Source organism: Amphiura filiformis, chromosome 15 (genome assembly GCF_039555335.1).
Source record: "Amphiura filiformis chromosome 15, Afil_fr2py, whole genome shotgun sequence".
Classification (NCBI taxonomy): Eukaryota; Metazoa; Echinodermata; class Ophiuroidea; order Amphilepidida; family Amphiuridae; genus Amphiura; species Amphiura filiformis.
The window spans coordinates 36,764,002-36,788,094 of NC_092642.1; the positions used below are offsets into that span (position 1 = coordinate 36,764,002).

General features: G+C 35.3%; 1 protein-coding gene across 2 annotated transcripts in view; it reads left to right on the forward strand.

Moving 5' to 3' along the window:
* LOC140171575 (neuronal acetylcholine receptor subunit alpha-3-like) overlaps nt 1-24,093 on the forward strand; it is a 363,639-nt gene that overhangs the window by 262,372 nt on the left and 77,174 nt on the right. For both annotated transcript variants that reach the window (XM_072194851.1, XM_072194850.1), the window contains exon 3: nt 18,582-18,626. In XM_072194851.1, the coding sequence (XP_072050952.1) occupies nt 18,624-18,626 (3 nt within the window). In that variant the 5' untranslated portion in view covers nt 18,582-18,623. The remainder of the gene's footprint in view (nt 1-18,581; nt 18,627-24,093) is intronic.

The following is a 24,093-nucleotide window of genomic DNA, read 5'->3' on the forward strand; positions in this document are numbered from 1 at the left end:
AAATCAATACAAATAACTGCAACTTTTAAATTGGGATATTATTCTTTCAAAACACTGCTGTATTGTCAATATTGAACAAAATTAGACAAATGAGGTATCAAAATACGCGTAAATAAATCATCCTTCTTTTCATGTTGAAATATTGTGAAAACAATTATTAATTCTGAATCTATAGGCGTATTTATAACAGCTGAGTTACTTTTTGTGCAGACTTTATTTTAAACCCTATTCTCAATGATCCTTGAAATATGGAATTAGAAATCAGGCGACAAGGTTAAGGTTATTAATTATTTTGAACTGTTGTGATTTGGTAGTTCACAGCATCTTACGAATGGTAGTGAGCTTTGGCAAAAACTTGCTCAATTCATAGCGAGTGTGTAGAAGAATTAAAATATCACAGATATACTTTTATAGGTGCTGCGGTTCTTGAGTTACGTTGTAAAGAGGGCTGAAACAACAACACTTTTGTAGAACGTACATAACTCATTAACAACAATAAATTAAGCAAGTTTGCAAAGTATACGATTTGTAGAATGAACTTTAGCAAAACATCAAGGTGTTATTGTTCAATAATATATTGATCTAGATAATGAAAATCGATTTTTAGGTTGCTTCGACCAACAATACCTCGTCTACCCTTAAAGCAGCTCTAAGCGGCAATTATGTAAGGTGAATAGACTCAGAGTCATACCAACTACTATCAATGAAAACAGACCCTCTAAAACTAGACATTAATAAAAGTGACAACATTGCTTTCTATCCACGAGCAGCTGGCTGAGATCGTGCACGGCGATGGCGCTACTTCATAAAACAAATTGGTTTATATGTAGATAAACCCTTTCACACGAATTCCTACACTCTGTCAATACTAGGCATTTATGTGCGAGCGGATTTAATTTTCCATGTCAGGTTTCAAATAGTGTTGTAAAACTGTTAATTATAAAGTGTTTCTATGTAGTTTAACGGGAGGTGTCAGTTACAAAAGAGAGGTGTGCAGGAGAAAGGATAAGGCATTAAATGACCGGTAGGTCTTTACCGTAGGTTAAGTGTCTCATGACTCTTATGTTTAGGATTCGCCTGATGAACCTACAGATCGATAACAATCTTACAACATATGATAAAATAAATCTAAATATTCTGACAAATTAGGCTTTAAACTTTGCTTCACATTTGACTTTTCTTGCCTTAAAAGCCAATGTAAAATACATGCCGTGTCTCACCTGCTTTAGTGAAGGTTCTTCATAATGAATGAAGATGTATGTAAAAGGGTACGTTGTAAACACAAAATGGCATTCACAATGTGGATGCATGACTATGAAAGCATATATTATGGACTGGCAGCGGTGAGTGCTGTTCACAATGTAAATGCAGGACCGTAAAAGCTTACATAATAGTCATGCAAGGGTGAGAATTCTTTACAGTTGAGATGCAGGTCTGTTCAAACATGCATTATACTGGGGTATTCATAGGCGTAGCACCCGAGGGGATGGGGGATAACCCCCCCCCCTCCCAATATTTTGCCAGGGGTGGTCCATACACTTATCTCCCCAATGTTGACGCCTGTGTAGGGGTTTCTGACCATTAACCTCATATTTGGCCATTTCAGCCAAAAAAGTGCCAAATTTATTCCGCTTTTGAGCCAAAAGGTGCTGGATTCACATTACTTCAAGAAAAAAGATCAACCCCCCCCCCCCCCTCCATGTCAACTAGAAATCTACGCCACTGGGGGAATTATTCTTCCAGCGTCATATAAAATATAAGAGTTGCAGAGTTATTCAAAATGGGGATGTATACAGGAAGTATGAAAGGTAAATTGTAAGCTATTGAAGACACGGAATACTTAGAGTTCTCCACAATGGAGATGCAGGACTTTGACATTACAAAGGGGTGCGGGTTCTCCACAAAGTATAAAAGCTACAGCTCGCTAGATTGTGAAGCTTACATTGTAGTCATGCAAGAAAGAAGCAATGTACTCTGCAATGGTCATACAGGACTGTAAAGGCGCACACTGTACCCACGCAAATGACGTTCACGGCAGAGACAGGAATGTTTACATAGCAATTACAACGTCTCGATATACTCTTTTAATTATCGTAGTTACTATTAGCTAAATTGTTTAACGTGGTTTGAACATAATTCTCCATATAATTTTCCCACAATTTATTGATAGAAAAACTGTATTCAAAATCTTTGATTATAAAACAGATTATCCGGCTGTAAAGTATAAAAAAGTAACACGTTTATGTCTTTAAATATTTTTTTACTTCCATATACTACTCAATAAAATTATAGGATCAGACCACGATTTACCTTTATTATTTCCTGTTCTAATTCATGCCGCCAAACAAAGGATATTTTAGTGTCATGGGACTCCAGTACTTTGTAGTGCAAGTGTTCTGTTGCATTACTGACCATTACTGAATAAATTTGGTTTGATTTACAATGTTAATACTGTTTTTGAAAAATTGCTAATAAATCAGTCTGATCCTTTAATTTTCTTGAGTGGTATTTGTTACATTGGAATTCGTTCACTTGATGTTTATTTTTTTTACATTGAAACACGATATGCATAATTTATTAACCCTCCTTGTCTAAATCTCCCGTACGGATGACTGGGATCACCCTTTTACTATTCGCTGTAGAAGTGACGCAATAATCGCATTAACTACCATAGCAATTATAGATGAATACATTTTTGACTATATTGCCCTGCACTACAACGTTCACGCGGTACCTATGCATCGAACCATATCACGCTGATCACTCGCACCTGTTAGATTGGTATCTTTGAAAAGAGTGGTATTGTACTCAATCTATGATTGCAGACATATCATACACGGGTGCAATGAGTGCAATCTGCTTGTAGTGCAGGGCGATATTTTTGTATTAAATTGTTGCTATTATTGTAGTTAATCCGATTTATTACGTTACTTCTACAGCGAATAGATAGTATTTTATAGTCCTCGACCAATATAATAACTTAAATAAGCCGTGCTTCGTGTAGCGATTCTTCTGGTAGCCTTTAAAATAAAATAAGGAATCTTGTATTTTTCTCCGTCTAATCTATCGGTATGTTACATTTTACATAGAAACACGATACGCATTCCTAAATCGAGTATCTTGAGGCACTTAACACATTTATCGCTAAACCACAACGTCGAGTTCGTAGCTCTAATAGCTATGTCTTGGCTTGTCACTTTATGTACGATAATTGAAATTCAATTCAAGTGCATCGATCATTGCCTTTCGACTTGAAATAAGGCGGCAAATTCGGTGAAGATTGGTGGTTGATTAAATATCTTTCACTTATTCTTACTTCAATGCGACGGTATAGTCGTAATGGGCTATTCCATTTAAAATCCACACTACCCATGTGGAAGATTTAGCTAAAGTCGACCACAGAGGGAGTATCAATTTTGAATAGAATACACAATTGGGTAACTTGCATTTGAAATACTTACTCCAGTTGTGAAAGATATATGTAAAGCCACAATACAGGGGGAGTATGGGTTTCAAAATGATTAACTCTGACCAATTACATTTGAAAAACATACTCCCCCTGTGGAAGGTAAGGTGCCAAGGATGCGCAATTTATAAGCTGCAACCGAATTAGGTGGTAAGCAAAAGAAGCCCAGTGAATCACTGTGCTCTATGTTATAATTTTAATTCCCTTTAGAGATATTTTACATTTCTAATCTCAAGGTCACTAGTAGATTTCAAATTAAAATTTCATCTACTTTATCATCATAATGTGAAAAAACGTCACTTGTACAATTGTTGGCAGACGTTTCACTGTTGTTGTAGGATAGCTTTGTTATAGCTTTGCTGTTAATATGCCCTTTGATCGATATGGACAGTACCATATTTTCTTAAATTATTGGCTCATACAGCATCCCTCTCCGCGATGCCTTTCACAGCTAGATCTTTGAAGTATATATAACCAATATCTAGTACAGTAGTGTAAGATAAATGTGTAAGGTGCAACAATCGTAGCAAGTATAAATACCATAGGTTGAAACGCACGTGCTTTCCATTCAAACCATTATAGGTTAATAACTGCGCATTAGTTATTTGGAGGGCATTGTGAAAAATCTAAACATTTTGCCTTTGGAACCGAGGAATGTCCCGCGGGGCGTAGCCCCGAGGGATATTCCGATGCAAAGTTATAACTGATGCAAAGTTATTAACCGAATTCATAACCGTCATTTTTAAATCATCACTCAACCAAATCTCAAGATTTTGTTCTCTGAAATTTGTTGAAATAAACAATTGTTATCAAAACTTATATTTCGCCCTTCAAAAAGTTGAACAGGCTAAAACGGTCTTACCAATTACAGCATCGCGCAGTCACGTCATGTGCAAATATGGTAGTTGCGTGCGTAAGCATACGCGGAGGTCATTGATGTTAATCAATAACCTCCGCGCCGGTACACCGCGGTGTGCGTAAATCATCTAACGACCAATTTGATTGGGACGCACATATGGCGTTATACGCGGAGGTTATGAATGCATGTTGGTATATAAGAAATAATGAAAATGTAACCAATAGATTGCCTTATTGCTTAACTTTAGATTAATATGTTGCAGTGAATGTCCTCGAGGTTATTCTGCATGTCACTGTCATTAGTCGAATAAGATTAGATTTTGTAAAATAAGTAATCTTTATTAAATACTGTATAAACATTCAAGATGAAAGTAGTCGTTTGATATTGAAATAAGATGTTAGGTAAAGGATAGTAATTTAAAGAAGTTAGAGTTTGAACAGAATTCATTTCAAAGTCCGATTATATATTTGATATACCATAAAACCCCGTCTACAAGCATATATAGTGTTTTTTATGAAAGCTAAATTAATTCGAAGCAAGCGTGAATATACCAATACAATAGATTGGTCTTAAAATAATACTTGTTTGTATATGCTTGGATCCGTAATTTATTTGCTCAAACTCCATAATGGCGCCTGTATTAATGTAGCTTTCATCAGAAGCACTCTATATGCTTGTAGACGGGGTTTTACGGCATTTCCTGGGTCAGTTTTCATAATCACATCAGCCTGATATCCCCTCTTGAGTGAAACGTGACATACCCCGGAAATGGTCAGATTCAACAACATTAAAGAAAATTATCTTGAAACAGTATGGAAGTATAGAAATGAAGTACAATAATGTAAACCGTATCTATGTCGTATTGCAACATATCCTAATATTTATACAAACACTTATAAACCCATTCACAAAATACGTCTGATTGCCTGACGACGCCATGCTCTTCATACGTACGGGAAGTTGCAATATAGTTTCGAGTGGGGATTGTTGACTAGTTGCCATGGTAACCAACTGAATAAAATAAAATATATACATGGTTACAGGTTGGTGATTTCCGAAAACATATAGATTCACCCTAACCACTATTTTGATACTTTAAGCGAATTTGTGAGCATTTAAAAGTTCTTTCGTAATACCATTTTTAAAGGAAACATGCCTCCTGAATTTAACTTTAAAAGATCTTGAATAAGTTACCATGCCAGAAGGTTGAGATTTATGATCCATATTAGAAAATATACATCCCTGCAGGAATTGAGCTTAGATGAGAAGGAAATTAGCGAAAGACAATAGTATATCATTGTGAAGTGAGCACCCGAGGGTGCTGGTATATTTATTATTAAAACATTTATACCACCTCAATATTGAAGAAAAAAATCACACATCCCAAACACACCCCGCACCTCAATCCCTAATACACATACCAGGGAACTTTTAAAAACATACGTAGCCGGTATAGTGCAATTGGCGTGCGTAATACAATAAGTCAACACACTTAAGGGGGTAACTACTTGCCTTGAGTTGCTGAGTTTTCGGTGCAGTAGTTGTAGTCTTTGTCCCTATAATATACATATCTTACCTGTCACCAGTGCACTATAATTTTTGAGAAAAATGCAAAAATAGGCACAAAATTGGCCAGGGGTGTAGTACCGCCTTAAGAAACCGTTTTCTGGCTTTGTTTTTCAAGATTCTTTAAAAGCTCGTAAACCCCCCAGAAATTTAAAACACTAGACACGCCCAAGATCCTAATTTTCGGGATTCGTGCTGAAAGGCTCGCATTTGAAAAAAAACGCTCTTCCTAATAAAACATCTTGGCTATAGGCGTTTATGCCCAATCGGGATATATAATGAGACTATACAATGTGACAACCTTTATCTAAAAGATCACTAAATCACCAAATGTGATTCATGTCTATTATTAGGTCATACAAAGGGAATCTTTACTTGTATAAAAATCGCAGAAGTAGAATGTGAAGGAATTTGACAAATGCCTTGGGTTTTGTATTCGGCACTCGACATCTTAAATGAGGGCATTCGCGTTTAAGATTTATACTGCTTAGTATGACATAATCTGTCACGCAGATAATCGAGCTACTTTTGTCTGCGGAACGCTTATCTTGCCCAATGTTTCTGAGTGTACAAGATGGCTTTGGTTCTACTTCTTTGTCAATGGCTTGTCAGAATTAGGGTCACATAATAGCGTTTAATAGCGTCCTGAATTAAAATACATTGATATCAGATTTCTGAGAGGATCTCAGGTTCTACTATATATTTGCATAATTGTAGGGTGCGTGTACATTAAAAGTGTGCGTCCAAGCTGTTACTGACGCTTCACGAAGAAGCTGTGAAACTATGCAGCCAATAGCCTTGGAGAAACAAAGCATACATTTACATAATTCTAGGACAACAAAATTAATTAAAAACGAAGGTGGCCTGTGGGGTGTGGTACTTAACACACAATCAAACCCAACTTTCCTAATTAAGAATAATAATTGTCATATGTATTAGGTAACCACTTTCCCATATTATATTCTGTGACTAATGTTGACAATAACTGCCAAATTTTAAATTGCTAATTTTCATTAACAAGACTGGAAATTAAAAAGTGTTCATTAGTTTAACACTTACTGTCAACTTTATACAAATTTCTATGCTGACAAAACTCTTATTTTTAATTTGCATAAAATAATATTTGGGTCACTTGTATTCACATTGCTTGTAAAGTGCGTTGCTAGAGTGACGAGAATATTTCGGACACATTTCTTTTATTTAACACCATAATTATAATAATTAAGGCCAGTTAAAGTATTAAGGGCTGGGGTATGAACGTTTGGACAGTATTTATTTTGGGACATTAGAGCACATCATACATATCGAATTACATTCTGAATACGAAGAATGTCATTCTGATATCAAATAATTTTGATTTTTGAAATTCGCAATTTAATACACATTTTATGGCAAATCATTAAAATTGATATTTTTGATATTTAACAGTACTTGAAGTAAACTTTATAAATCTGATGATTTATACTTAAAGTGTATGTAGGTGGGATGAAAATCCGACGATCAATTGAAAATTTTGACCTTTCGTATTGAAGATATGGATTTTTTTCCCAAAACACAAAAAAAATTAGGTCTTTTGGGAAAAAATCCATATCTTCAATATGAAAGGTCAACATTTTCAATTGACCGTCGGCTTTTCCTTCCTGCTACATACACTTTAAGAATATATCATTAGATTTATATAATATACTTCGAGGACTGTTATATATCAAAAATTTGAAAAATATCAAATTTTTATAATTTGTCATAAAATTTGTATTATATTGTAATTTTCAAAAATGAAAATTATTTGATATCAGAAAGACATGCTTCGTATTCAGAATGCAATTCGATAGGTCTGAGGTGCTCTCATGTCCCACAAAAAATACTGTCGAAACACAATAAACGCTCATTTTAGATCCCCTAAGCTGTTGTGAATTGCTCGAATTACGGTGTCCTGTAAATAGTAATGAAATTGTTATAGTTATACTTTGAAGCGGGCTTGACGAATAAATCGAATATTACAGTTACACTTTTGCAGATGTTATGGTTCTTGAGGTAAAATGTAAAGACTGTCGGAACGAAAAAAAAAATCATAAAATGACACATATCTCAAGAAAAACAATACATTAAGCGATTTTTAAGTGCATGTTTTGAATTCCGTACCCAGTGAAACTTTTCATTAATTCATCTAGACAATAAAGATTGATTTTTGTAAAGAAAGGAACAGTAATACTTTTTATTGGTAATTATTAAGAAAACTTATCGCATGTTTTGAAACGGCATGGCAGTTAAAGGTGAATGGACTCAGAGTCATACTAAATACTCTTAATGAAAAAAGTCTAAAACTAGACGTTGATAACAACAGTGACGTGACAACATCACTTTTATATCTACAAGCAGCTGACTTGGATCGTGCGAGACTTTGGCGCTACTTTAAAAAACAAATTGTTTGGTTGTGTAGACAAAGCCTTTGGCAAGAACCACTAGAACAATACTAGGCATTCGTGAACGCACGGATTGCATTTTCCATTTCAGATATTGAATAATGTCATAAAACGGTTAAATTATCAAGTGTTTTTAAAGGTTAAATTGCAGCTGACAGTTGCAAAAGAGAAGTGCGCAGGAGAAGGGATAAGGCATTAATTCTCTCCACGCGGGTGTCGACTGCAGACGACAAGGGGTTTTTTTAAATTCAAAATTTCAAAAATTTCAGAATTGTAAATTTTCATCACCATATTTGGAATCAACATGAAAAATGCATTAAAATGAGTACAAACAAGCCTAGTATTGGTTCAGTGGTTCTTTAGATAGCTCTTGATATTTTGAGAAAATATCTCAAAACTTGGGCTTTTTATATTGAAGCTTATGGCTAGCATGCAGAGCATTAAATGACCGGTAGGTCTTTATCGTAGGTTAAGTGTCTCATGACTCTCCAGATTTAGGGTGCGTATGATGAACCAAAGAGATCGATGACTTGTTAAGAGCGTACAATAGATGAGAAAATAAATCTGACGACGCAAAGAAAGTGGACTTTAACTTTCAGATCGAAAGTTTGTCTTCCTTTGACTTCCGCGCCAAATTTTGCATCGTACTTTTTGTATTTTAAAACAAACAACACACAGTTAATATTTTGATGAACTTAAAACTCGTTTGTATAAATAAGGAAATTAAAATAGACATTTAATTTAAATTTGCATTCCTTACTATTTTTAATATCGATGTGCAAAACTGTGTAGTACATTATTAAATTTATAATAAAACTAAGTTAGTAGCTTATTATTTTTACTCTGTTATTCTTAATGGAGCAATTGATGTTTCACCTCCATAATAGCATTGTACATGTACCTACAATGAACAAAAGATGTTGAATGCGAAAGGTGTTCATATTGGTTGAAAGACCGTAAAAAGTACTTTGTACTATGGAAATAGGGGGGGTGAGGGTTGTTTGTAGTGTAAATGTGGACCAGTGAAAGCGTGCATTGGAGTCACGTAAGAGTAAGGGTTGTTCACGATGTAAATGTGGGACCGTGAAAGCTTACATAATTGCCACGCAACGGTGGAGCTGTATGACTCTGACAACTGCGAAATCATATAAATTATAGCCATACAGCGGTGAGGGTCTTTACCACATAATGTGAAAGCGTACATTTTCGTGACACAAGTACACGTTCTTTGCAACGAAGTTGTAAGACTGTAAAATGAAAGCGTATATTTTAATCGTTAATCAGGCAAAGTGAAACGGGGATGTATACAGGACTATAAAAGGTACATTGAAGGCTGAGAGTTCTTTCCAATGGAGATACAGGACTGTGACAGCGTACATCATAGTCACAAAGGGGTGAGGGTTCTTCACAAGGTATTCAATACAAGACTGTGAAAGCGTAGTCATGCAATATAATGAAGTAAGATACTCTGCAGCGCCGGACTGTAAAGGCTCACGCTGTACGGACACAAATGACTTTCACAACAGAGAAACAGGAATGTAAACATTGCAGTTAACGTCTCGCTACTGAATTAGCTAAATTATCAAAAATAGTTTTAAACACACATGTTCCCATATTATATACTGCGCTAATGAAGTATCCTTACACTTGAAAAATTAATCACAATTTCAAAACTGAACAATATTGGGGGCAAATTGGTTTTTTTTTTTAATAGATGCACTATCTAATCCTGCACATTATGACACCACATTGAATCCAATGTGACTTCAAGAAACAACGTTACAAGCAGTTGATTAGACGAAGGTCCTGTTTTAAAAGTGACAAACTGGCCTATTCAAAACTTCACAGACTAGACATCTGGTTTGAGAGTGGTGAATGGCTGATTTATGCGTTTGGCTTTAATTTTTAAAAAAACTGAAATAAAAACTGCTTTAAATAACGCTTCATTGAAGAATCTGTGTTGTCTATTTGTTGCGGCTTGTTGGAATCTTTTTGCGCCTTGTATAGGCCAGTGTGTCACTTTTAAAACTGGACCTTCGTCTATTCAATTGTTTGGAACTTTACTTCTTGAGGTCACATTGGATTCAATGTGGTGTCATAATGTGCAGGATTAGATAGTGCATCTATTAAAAAATAAATTTACCCCAATATTGTTTAGTTTTGAAATTGTGATTATTTTTGCAAGTGTAAGGATACTTTATTGGGGCAGTATAGTATCCCACAAGTAAACGCTGTAGAAATATTTTTGGTTATAAAGCCAACTACCAACTGTAAAATGAAATAAAAAAACACGTAGTGAGGCTATGCTTTTAACAGCTGCGGGATAGCATGGACTTGTATTCTCCTTCTGACACTTGTCGTATAGTGTTTTACATTGAAACACGATATCCATTATTTACCTTCCACATCTGAATGCCCCCATACGGATGACTGTAATTTCCCTTTTTAATTTTTATTGAAATTGAAGAATTTCAAATTTGCTGATCATAATATGTGACCGTACAGCACGAATGAGCCGTAAATGTCCTCAATTGTATTCTGAGTTACAGTGTAAAATGGGCATGAAGGTCGTATTCATAGGTACCTCAATTTGGTGCTACGTGTACCTCATTTAATGAGATACACGTAGCACCAAATTGAAATACCTATGCATATGACCTTCATGCCCATTTTACACTGTAACTCAGAATACAATTGAGGACATTTACGGCTCATTCGTGCTGTACGGTCACATATAGTCCGTGTGTCGTGTATTAAATCTTGAGTATTTACAATAAATGTAAAATCTGGTACTTTTACCTTGTAATCACGTTATATATGTTTGTTACACAGACACACGGTACGCATTCCTAAATTGAGTATCTTAAGGCCCGTTTACACATTCATCGCTAAACCACGACGTCGAGTTCGTAGCTCTAATAGATATATCGTGGCTTGTCACTTTATGTACGATAATTGAAATTCAATTCATGCATAGATCTGTGCCTTTTGACTTGAAATAAGGCGGTAAATTCGGCGAAGATTGGTGGTTGATTGAATATCTTTTCATTTCTTCGTAGTCGTAAATTGCATCTTAACTTAAGTTTCCATGGATGGGCAATTTATAAGCGGCAACCGAATTAGGTGGTAAGCAAACCAATGCCAGTGAATCAATGTACTCTGTTGAATTATGGTAATTTTGATTCCCTTCAGAGATATTCTACATCTCGAATCTCAAGGTCATGAGTAGATTTCAAAAAGAGATTACATCTGCTTCCTAATCAAAATTCAAATTAAAATTCCTTTAAAAAGGAATAGGGCGAGCAAATGAGAAACTGTCATGATAAAGGTGTTAGTTTTCTGATTCATGGCTTTTGCATGATCGTTAAAAGAACATGAGGGCCAACATATTAAGCAATGCATGAAGGGCCCATCAAAAACAGAGATGTTGGTAGATAAAACGTTTTACGATTATTGTTGGTTAGCATTGTTATGATAAATTATATTATATATAGATTGCCAATGAAATTGTCATTTGGAGTTAAAAAGCTCCATTAGCAATATTGAAATTTATCTCAGGAAACACTATTGTCAAATTATTCTGTCTCTTCATTGATCTCATTCAGTAGTTAGGGAAAATGCAAGAAGCAGATTAAAGGTTCGATGGCATCAATTCTTCAGCGTGGAAAGATTTGTTGTTATATATTTACTTTAAACTAGTCGATGAACATCAGCTTGCAAAAAAATACACATATCGTCTATAGCACGCTCCTCCGTTCAGAATAATGTGTTTTTCTTTTCATGAATAGCATACGATAGAAAACATTCAACATCAAATATGGGTTTATTCCCACGATCATGTAAGAGTTACATTAATGTAATAGCAACTATGATCCTGTTTCAATAGAAAACAATATGGTATATAGAGGAATAACACGTTTTACCATGATGTTAAATTGAATTTGCCTTGCGGCGTATTTACATACAAATCTATGGAAAAGTAACAACTGCAGGAATTCTTTAGTGCTAACTAACTGCCAAACACGCCTACAGAACATTAGTATGAGAATGTACCTTATGTCTAAAGCAGAGTATCATGAAAATTCTTTGTAGCGAATAATCAGTGCTGTACTTTACATACAAAACATTAACGATCTGCCTGATTGGATGAATGATTAATCGCTTATTGCTAGCGATTGGACTATAAAGTCAAATCAGAGTAAAAGCGAAATGATGTTATGTGTAATAGTTTTCACTCTCACAGGGGCTTTCTCCTATAAATCTGGTAAAAAGTCTCTCGGAATCCCTAGCTTTAATTAACTTGGCTAGGCACTCAAATGTTAGCTAGGTAAAATACTTTGGTGATAATTCGCCTCGGGTGATAATGGTTTGACATTAACGTACTGTCGATACGGTAATGTACTCTTGGTATACCCGTGGAAACTTGGTGTTAACATACTTTGGAGTATAAAGTGGCGATTCGTGTAAAAGTCAATAAGCATGACAAAATGAAATGTGATGCTTAGATATTTCAAGGTATATTCTTACTAATCAAATGGTATTATAAGGGAAAAGCGGCAGTAACAAAGACGTGATAAAATGAGTTTAAGATAGCTTTTAATACTTGTTAAAAGTGCTTATGAATTTTCCAATCAATGGTAATACATGTGTAATCTATCCTGACTCGCCGGTTTTGTTTTAAAGTTCAAACTTGTTACATAAATCAATACATGTGTTAATTGTTTTAATATGATGCGACTTTGTAACGAAAACAAATCCCAACAAATACTTAGATCGCTCTCAAAATAATAATGATTCAAATGTTTCAAATTAAACCAATTCCGCCAAAAACCAAACCTAAGTCACACCTTTCCCATGTTCTTTTTATGAAAGGTGAGGTTTTCCAAACAATTTTGAATGCGTTTTGCATGATAAGGCATCCAAAACAATGACAAAAACGAAGAAAACAACGCTATAGAATTTTCAAATCTGTACTGAATATTGTTCACCAAACAACATTTCATTGACGTATATATAAACTCCTCAAAAAAGTTTCAAAACTTTCAAAAACGGCTGTATATCAGAAATGTTTGAAATCTATCTCCATATTGTTTCATATCAGTGAAACCACTGTTCTTTCCTGTCAACAATGACACCTCATTTGTGACGATAACTTATTCCACGGCTGGGTAACTTTCTTTGAAAACAGAGGGTCTCAAAGAAAATGTGCCAAACTGACCGTTGTCTGCACTCATCTTACTGTTTTTAATGAATGAACGAGTGGTTTAATGCATGAATAAAGAATGAATGAAAAGTTGTTTGCGGTACATCATCTTACTATAAATAGGGGAATGTTGTATGTATCTATCTATCTATCTATGTATGTATGTATCGCTATAAAGGCTCCGTCAGTTTCAATCCAAATGTCGCCAAATTCATACGGGAGATCGAGGAATATACGGGAACGTGTTTAAACTTTATTTGGTTGAAAACGGTCAAGAATTGGCTCCAAAAACAGTGAAAATGTGGTCCGTTGCTATCCAAGGTAAACAAAAAAATGAGTCAGTTACTAAGCTAGGCCTGCGCGTCGCACGGGCGTATCTAACGCCAAGCCGCTCGCGTAGCGCAGCGATACCGCGCGGGTAACGCAGCACTACGCCATGGCACGCGTAAACGACGCAGAGTCACGTAATGAATGATATTACGGGTGAACGACCGTAGCGTAATAAATACGGGAAACAGATTTGTGTTAAAAAGTACAAACAACATGAAGAGGTAAGCCTACTATAAATAAAAAAGAAAACAAAATGAGGACAAACAGGCTGTACGAGTATGTGGGTTATACTTAGTCACAAAATGAAACCGGGAATAAAATAGGCTAAAGAAGGAAAGAAAGAAACTCTTCAGGAAATGTATAAAAGGACAGAATTAGAAAATAACGGGAACGGGGTTGAATAAATAAAAAAACATGGTAACGGAAAATCGGAAGCTTAGCAGCAGAATTTTTTTTTAAATGGAACAAAATTGGCCCATGTAGAAAAAACTAAAAAGAAAGAAGTTAAAATGGAAACGTGGGCTTAAAGAGGGTCAGGTTCAGATAAATAAAATTTACCTTTTCAATGATTCTACCTGTTCAGTAATTCCTCCTGTTTTAGTGAACGCTCCCATTTACTCATCTAGCGGGGACCCGCGCGTAGCGCGGGTGTCCCGCTAGTGTTGAATAAAAAGTACTAGGATGGTTCTACATGTGGATCCCCCTTTCTAGCACCTAATTTTTGTGATTAAGAAAAGCTTAATATATTGCATGTCATTCATGGCTTTAAATATAAAGCATCATCTTTAAGTGGTGGCAGTTATGTATGTAAAATAATACTCGCAAAAACAAATCGATACGCCCGCCCCTTGTGTTTTAATTTCAACAGAAAGACATACTGCTGGTATTGTAGTGCTTTTTACTTTGCACATTAATGTAGTCCTCGAAATTCCACCTGAAATGCATTGGTTGAAATATGCTTTTGTAATTGTATGAATAATTTCAATCCACTTACGTTATGAAATGGCACTTTTGGACCCAACATAAGTGAACAACTATTTGGTTAATAATTATTCGTATGAAATTTTGTACTCGAAAAAATCTACCCTCCTTGAAAACATCGCATAAGTATGCTCTGTTCTTCCATGCACATTTTTACATTATCCATAACCTTCCGTCAGATTCTTTTCCACTGTGGGAAGCAACGATATGGGCTTGGAGACCTAGCAAATTGCTATTACATGATGATGGTGGAATCTCCACAGAATAGTACCTGTCGTTGATGAAATCCCTGTTGAGTGCTCTACATAAGAACTCTTAACCTTATGCTCCAATTACCTGGATGGTGGTTTCTATATATATATATCTATATATATTATGTCGGCAAATTATTGAATATTAATAAGGTAAATAATTGAATTTTACTCTTTATTCCAAGCCACTTTGATACTTTTCATAAATAATACAAACGTGATTACAAAATCAATGATGTGTAGTCTACATTTTGGGGATCGGAACCTAATTAGAAAGACTCTCAATTACCCATTCCCTCGTAATTTGCAGCGATATTTTAACGTTACATTTTTGCTTAAACATGAGTACACTTTATCAAGAAATTATATTTTCATCCACAGCTAATGAGGGACTTTTCAAAGAGAATAAAATAGCACGAACATCACAGTGATGCTGTTAATTACCGCAATATGAATTTTGATAAATAAAAAGCACCATAATATCCACGCTAATTTTCTTTTCAATAAAGAGTAATATACCATAATAATTCATTTTTCGGTTGAAAATTTATAAGTCATTTATTACTGTTTTTTTTTATCAAAACATAATTATGCCGTTAACATTAAATCTGCCATTACCATTAAATCCAATGGACAATGATTTAGTAGAATGTATTTACAAGTACGAGATCGCTTACTTAATGTAACCCAAAGGCAACGATATTGTTACTGTTACAGGCAATTATAGCATTTTCTATTTAGTATTTGTATCAAGACTCTGTAGGGAGGAAGTAAGTATTATGTTTGAATTGATTTCGTTAAGCAAAATATCTGTCATTATACTTTGAATTAAATAGAAATTTATTAGGGGATTAACAAAATACTATGACATTTGAAGAAATCAGATCTACTGATTAAATTATTGAATGCATGCAACAAAATAACTTATTTGCATAAAAGTAGAGGAAATACCTAAATAACGAGGTTGAGAGCCATAAGCCTCAACTCACAATCACCTGCTCCCACAAAATGAGCATAAAGTCGCCAGGGCACTATAGAAGATACAGTCCATTAATCATGACAAAATTCAATAGAAAACAAAAGACATTGTGGAGGAAATACAGATTTTTGAAGACCAAGTAAGGAGCCATTTTGTGAGAGCTGGTCATAGTGAGTTACGGCTTTCTGGTTCTAAACCCGCGATAAATATGGATTGAGCGCAAGCATTTGTCGCAAAGTATTCAGACTGATGAACTTAACAAAGAATATGACTATAATACAAAAAGATATAAACACACAGAAGCATAATAAATCGATAGTCAACTACAAGTTTAAAGGCAGTGGTGAACAAATACATCTTAAGACTTTTAAGTGCTATGGAAAGATTGTACACAGATTTTGGGATTTTAGGCAATATGAGACATGCTACCACAAAATAAGTGTAAAGTCGCAAGTTGGTAGTTTCGAGACGCCCTGGCTACTGCGTTGGTGTTCTTTGTTACAAAGGGTACAATGAAAGACATACTATTAAGTTATTCAATGTTTGAAAGTGTCTTGATCGACACAAACACACCCCACACACGCGCACCCCCGCCAGCAACACAAGCATACATTCTTCATCTGGCCATTGTTGTTGTTGTTGTTAAGGTTAGCAATTATTTTAAATTCTTGCGATTTAGTAGTTCACAGCATCTTGCGAATGGTAGTGAGCTTTGGCCAAAATTGCATTGATCATTTCATAGTGATGTGTAGAATAATTCAAATATCACAGATATACTTTTGTAGCTCCTGTGGTTCTTGGGTTATGTTGTAAAGAGGGCTGAAACAACAACACGTTTGTAAAACGTACATAACTCATTCGCAACAATAAATCAAGCAAGTTTTAAACGTATATGATTTGTAGAATGAACTTTTGAAGAAGGTGTTATTTTTCAGTAATATATTAATTTAGATAATGAATATCGATTTTGTTTTTGGCTTCAACTTTGTCAATACTGCTGTTTTCTTCCAAATTTTTCTGTTCAAAAATACCTAATTACAATTTGAATGACTTATCCTTCACTTTTCGGCAATTAATAAACAATTTTAAATTTGTACACTTACGCTGGGGTAACTGAACAAGATTTTAATATTTGCTGTTATATAGAGGCTTCATAGGTTTGGCATGTGCACAGTAAATCAACCTTATAAAGTAACATTATTCAGAATATCAGACACACCCGTACTTAAGTAAACACACCCCAGTACACGAATGACGAATCTATTCGTATAGGCCAAATACAAATATTGTTGATCATTTTAAACGTATTACATTGAAAGTGACTGGCTTTAATTGATGTTTCCTATTCAGAGCCCAAACCTAAATGCGTCACTTAACTATACTCACATTGCATTCGACTGTAAGTTATTTACGGTTCCGGAACAAAATGATTTTTATATTTATAATGAAAAATGGGTAATGAAATGTAAACATTAATTGATTAACTAATAGCATATTCATTCCGCCAATACTAATCCACACAACGTTAATACTGACTGCAGAATATTGAAAATTTCTAGAAAAAGAAAGAGCAGAAAACACCCTTTTTCATCATAATACATTCAAATAATAATATAATACATTCAAATCAGTACAAACATGCCTAGTATTTGTCGTCAGTCCCTTAGGATAGTATATACCTTTATAAAAAAAAGAGCTCTTAATGATCTGTGTGCTAGCCATATTTCCTTCAACATGTAAAGTCCAAATTTTGAGATATTTTCTTGAAATATCAAGAGCATCTCAAGAACAACTGAACTAATACTAGGCTTGTTTGTACTCATTTTAATGCAATTTTCATGCTGATGCCAAATTTTTTTTTTTTACTTCTCGTCTGCAGTCGAGAGTTAAAATTGATTACCTTCGCCATATTATATCCTAAAGTACAAATCCCTTCATTAGAGACCAACCCAAGCGGTGGTAATGTTGTTTTTCCTCATATAATATTTTTTCCAATCCTCTAAAGCAAATTGTGTTCAATTTTATATTGATGACTTCATAATATTGATGCCACGAGGTGATGTCTCCAAAGTTGTCTCATAGTCTTCGACCAATGTGCTATGAGGTGTTAGAAAGTCTGTCTTAACAAGACTTGCAAATGCAATATCTGCCATTCCAATTATCAGCACTTAGGAGCAGTTAAAAGTTCAAAAGTTAGATATGTCACGTGAATGCCTTACCCTGTGAAAAAATACAGATCTAAATTTAATTAGAAGTTTAAAATAGCATAAACATTAGCACGTACGTTCCTGAGGTACGAATTGTACATGATAACATTGCATTCATACATTATGGAGGTCCAGGAATTGATAAACTAACATTGATACTAAAGTTGTACGCAGCTAGCACAAAAGTTTCTAATGGGGTTATTTTTTTTACTTATTTTCTTCCTTTCAGCTGAAATTATTCCATTAAATGATATGACAAATGTAATAATAACTAAAATTTTAACAATAATAATTCAAACTTTTCTTTTCATTACAGGATGAAGTGAAGCAACAGATTGCCGTTAATGTCTGGGTTAGAATGGTGAGTAATGTTACATTTTTTTAAAATTATTTACCCATTTTGACAAAACCATTAAGGAAAGTATAAGAGCAAACCCAATGTTTATAAAGGACAGATACATCATACCTCATTTATGAAATACTACCCTTTATCACACCCTTTATGCATAAACTGCCAATACAATCACTGCAATCAGAGGTCCCGGGTTCAACCATCTCTAAATTCCACCATCACGTCTTTACTGCACAAGTACCGAAGTCAAACCAATACACTTTTATTGACTAATTTGTTTTCATATCGATGGTTGAGAGCCAAAGAGCCTCAACTCACAATCACCTGCTCCCACAAAATGAGCATAAAGTCGCCAGGGCACTATAAAGGATACAGTCCATTAATCATGACAACATTCAATAGAAAACAAAAGACATCGTGGCTTTGTGAAGACCAAAGCAAGAAGCCAACTTTATGCTCATTTTGTGAGAGCTGGTCATAGTGAGTTACGGCTTTCTGGTTCCGAACAATTGATATGATGGAAAGAAGTGATTGTGGTATAAGAGTTTGAAAAAGCAATCAGATGGTGGGTCCTCCTCCTCCTCTTCCTCTTCCTCTTCCTCTTCCTCTTCCTCTTCCTCTTCCTCCTCCTCCTCCTCCTCCTCCTCCTCCTCCTCCTCCTCCTCATCATCATCATCATCATCATCATCATCATCATCATCATCATCATCATCATCATCATCATCATCATCATCATCATCATCATCATCAACAACAACAACAACATCACCACCACCAAAATATGGTGTGCATGTATTCTGTCTTGAATAAAGGCTAAGCGACCTTTTTACATAAAGTTTACGTTGAGAAAACACAGTCACACTATCTCTTGAGAATAATATTAGTAGTACAGTATAAAATTTGATTAAAACATTACTTTAAAATGGTCCAGGGGAATGCAACGGCTGCAAAGAATTGATTGTTTTTCTTTCTTTAATGGCTATTGTTGATTAAGTCTGTGCAATAATAAAAAATAAAACATAGAGAGAGACAATGACATCATTTTGCTGAGAACAATGGAAAAGAAAGTCATTTCAATTTGTGTTTCAGCACAATGATACTTTTGGCATAAGTAGCTCAAGGGTAAATATTTACAAACGTCATCCAATAGATGGACGCACATTCGTCGTTTTGGCACAGAACCGTCTTATTATTAATAAGAACGGGTGGTTCATTCAGGTTGACTAAAGTTGGTTAACCTTAAAAAATTCGCACCAAAGAAAGGGTTATAAGTCTCCGGGCTCAGGTGCAACAGTGTTCAGTTTTGAACGACTTATTTTTTATAAAACTACACAGCACATAGAATTAAATGTGCACAAATTCAAAGCTATTCATTTTCAATTGATGTCAACAAAGCTTCCAATACCTCAGCTTCCATTAACAATTAAGATGTAAGATTATTTACCACATGAAGTTAACTCCCCTCTTGTCATGTGCCTGTTATGTCTCCTTGTAAATATTAAGAGTGAAATCAATAACCTTTCTTGTTACATTTTCTCATGAAATTCAAATAGTGCTGAAACTGTTATGAGTACATACTCTTTTTGATGGTATGTCACCCTGCTATATCTCCTTTTTGTTCATATCATATCAACGAAACATACATCAGACCTAAACATTTGATTTTTTTTTCTGACGCCAAAATCTCAATTTGAAGGGATGAGGTTAGGGGATCAACCTGTCAAATGGTCTCCCACCTTTCAAGAGGATATTCAAGGGCTAGTGACAATATATCAGCACAGCGTCTTAAGATAATCAAAAGGGTATTAAAGTGTTCATTCCAATTACCTGATATATTGGATTATATACCGTACTATCACCAGTTTACACAGAAGGCTGAAATGACAAATATATTGTCTCATGAATTCGGTAACCTAGACGAAGTAAACGATAGGTCATAAACCTCCAAGGTATACGTAGGGATTGCTCGCCTCGCACGGGGGAAAATAGTTACTGAACAATCGGTAAACAAGGAAGGGGATGTGAGAAGATATATTGTCAAGGACAAGGTACACGAAAGGAATTTTTTAATGTTCTGATCAGGGACGTGCACTTCCCTTTTCTGATTTAACCTGCCCGCAGTATATTTCTAAACGCAGTATATTAGCAAATTGCTAAGATACATGCTTGACTGGCAGGTCGCAATTTAGCCTGCGCCATATAACATTATATAGGATAGGTAAAATACCCAGGCGGGCTGGTAAATTTTATCGGTCACCTTCCCAGTTTGTTGGTTTGTGCCAAATAATTGTTATAGCACACCCTTGTTCTAATTATGCATCTTTTGTTGCCACTGAATTAATGAAAGAAGAAAAAGAACGACAGAGATGACAAAACAGAAGCTCCATTCAATTGCGTGTTTGGGTGTGTCCGTTCTATACACATACAACAGTGACTAAAAGTGACCGTATTAATTGTGGAAGATGCTAGCACACATCTGATTTTTGTTGATTATCTGATTTAGTGAATCACTGATAGCCAGGGCCGGATTTACCATAGGACCAGATGGGCCCGGGCCCAGGGCCCCCAAATTTTTGGGGCCCCCAAAATTGCCCTGTGCAGTGTGCATCTTTTATTTTAGCCGAAAAACACCATGTTGTGGACCAAAATAGCCTACAAAAAATTCCAAAATTTTGTGCGCTTCGCGCGCACTAACCTGTTATATAGCAAAATTCGGGCTAAAATTTTTTAACCGCTTAGCGCGCAAATGTCCTAATAAAATCTAAAAACTTGGCCACCTGTGTGCACATGCTTTCCTCACGATGCGTTTGGGGCCTCCAAATTTTGGCCTGGCCCAGGGCCCCAAAAAAGGTAAATCTGGCCCTGCTGGTAGCTCCTTTATAGTACCTTTCCAGTCTAATTTTTGACCTCCAAGGTTATCATCGCCGTTGGAGCCACCAATGGATTTTCACACGAGTATGATAATAATACGGTTGAAAAGACTTTCACGGCGGATTCCCTGTTATTAATAGATAGAGAGAAAATTGCTGTTTTAGTGTGCTTTCACGTGTAACATCATGATATTAACATTTAAACACAAAATGACATATGTGATGCGATCAAGCAAAATCAGTCGGAACTCGGAAATATTCAAGTTTCAGTTTCTTATTGGAGAGTGAAAAACATTTACAAAGCATTAAAATTGAACATTCAGTTCCAAAGATATGAGCAATTAAAAAGTTTCCAAAACAATACGAAACAAAATTAATTTCCTTTGTTTGGCTATATCTCAAAATCAATATTTCCGAGTTCCGACTGAATTTGCTTGATCGCATCACATAATGTTCCTGTTTTGAATTCGAATTATGGATGGCGACTGATGTATATGTATTCTATCTTGAACAAAGGTTAAGCGACCTTTTTCCATGTAAAGTTTACTTCAAGAAAACACAGTCACGACATCTTTTGAGAACTAGTAGGATAAAATTTGATTAAACAATTACTTTAAAATGGTCCAGGGGAATGCAACGGCTGCAAGAATTGATTGTTTTTCTTTCTTTAATGGCTATTGTTGATTAAGTCTGTGCAATAATAAAAAATAAAACATAGAGAGAGACAATGACCTCATTTTGCTGAGAACAATGGAAAAGAAAGTCATTTCAATTTGTGTTTCAGCACAATGATATTTTTGGCATAAGTTAGGTAGCTCAAGGGTAAATATTTACAAACGTCATCCAATAGATGGACGCACATTCGTCGTTTTGGCACAGAACCGTCTTATTATTAATAAGAACGGGTGGTTCATTCAGGTTGACTACAGTTGGTTAACCTTTAAAAAATCGCACCAAAGAAAGGGTTATAAGTCTCCGGGCTGAGGTGCAACAGTGTTCAGTTTTGAACGACTTATTTTTTATAAAACTACACAGCACATTGAATTAAATGTGCACAAATTCAAAGCCATTCATTTTCAATTGATGTCAACAAAGCTTCCAATACCTCAGATTCCATTAACAATTAAGATGTAAGATCATTTACCACATGAAGTTAACTCCCCTCTTGTCATGTGCCTGTTATGTCTCCTTGTAAATATTAAGAGTGAAATCAATATCCTTTCTTGTTACATTTTCCCATAGTGCTGAAACTGTTATGAGTACATACTCTTTTTGATGGTATGTATCCCTGCTATATCTCCTTTTTGTTCATACCATAGAAACGAAACATACAAACCTACAATCTAGAAAAATGTGACTTTTTTCTCTGACGCCAAAATCTCAATTTGAAGGGATGAAGTTAGGGAATAAACCCACCTTTCAAGAGGATATTCAAGGGCTAGTGACAATATATCAGCACGTCGTCTTAAAAGATAATCAAAAGGGTATTAAAGTGTACATTCCAATTACCTGATATATTGGATTATATACTGTCACCAGTTTACACAGAAGGCTGAAATGAGAAATACATTGTCTCATGAATTCAGTAACGTAGACGAAGTAAACGATAGGTCATAAACCTCCAAAGTATACGTAGGGATTGCTCGCCTCGCACGGGGGAAAATCGTTACTGAACAATCGGTAAACAAGGAAGGGGATGTGAGAAGATATATTGTCAAGGACAAGGTACACGAAAGGAATTTTTTAATGTTCTGATCAGGGACGTGCACTTCCCTTTTCTGATTTAACCTGCCCGCAGTATATTTCTAAACGAAGTATATTACCAAATTGCTAAGATACATGCTTGACTGGCAGGTCGCAATTTAGCCTGCGCCATATAACATTATATAGGATAGGCGGGCTGGTCACCTTCCCGGTTTGTGCCAAAAAATATGTTATAGCACACCCTTGTTCTAATTATGCATATTTTGTTGCCACTGAATTAATGAAAGAAGAAAAAGAACGACAGAGATGACATAACAGAAGCTCCATTCAATTGCGTGTTTGGGTGTGTCCGTTCTATACACATGTACAACAGTGACTAAAATGCGAAATGTTATCCTGATTGGGTCAATTTAGACCGTATTAAGTGTGGAGGATGTTAGCACACATCTGATTTTTGTAGATGGTCTGATTTAGTGAATCACTTGATTGCCAGTCCCAGTTTTGAGCTTCAAGGTCAACATCGCCGTTGGAGCCACCAATGGATTTTCACACGAGTATGATAATAATACGGTTGAAAAGAGTTTCACGGAGTCTTCCGTGTGATCCATAGATAGAGAGAACATTGATGTTTTAGTGTGCTTTCACGTGTAACATCATAATTAACATTAACATTTAAACACAAAATGACATATGTGATGCGATCAAGTAAAATCAGTCGGAACTCGGAAATATTAAAGTTTCAGTTTCTTATAGGACAGTGAAAAACATTTACAAAGCAGCATTTTGCAAAAAACCCCATTGAAATTGAACATTCAGGTCCAAAGATATGAGCAATTAAAAAGTTTCCAAAACAATACGAAACAAAATGAAATATTTCCTTTGTTTGGCTATAATCTCAAAAT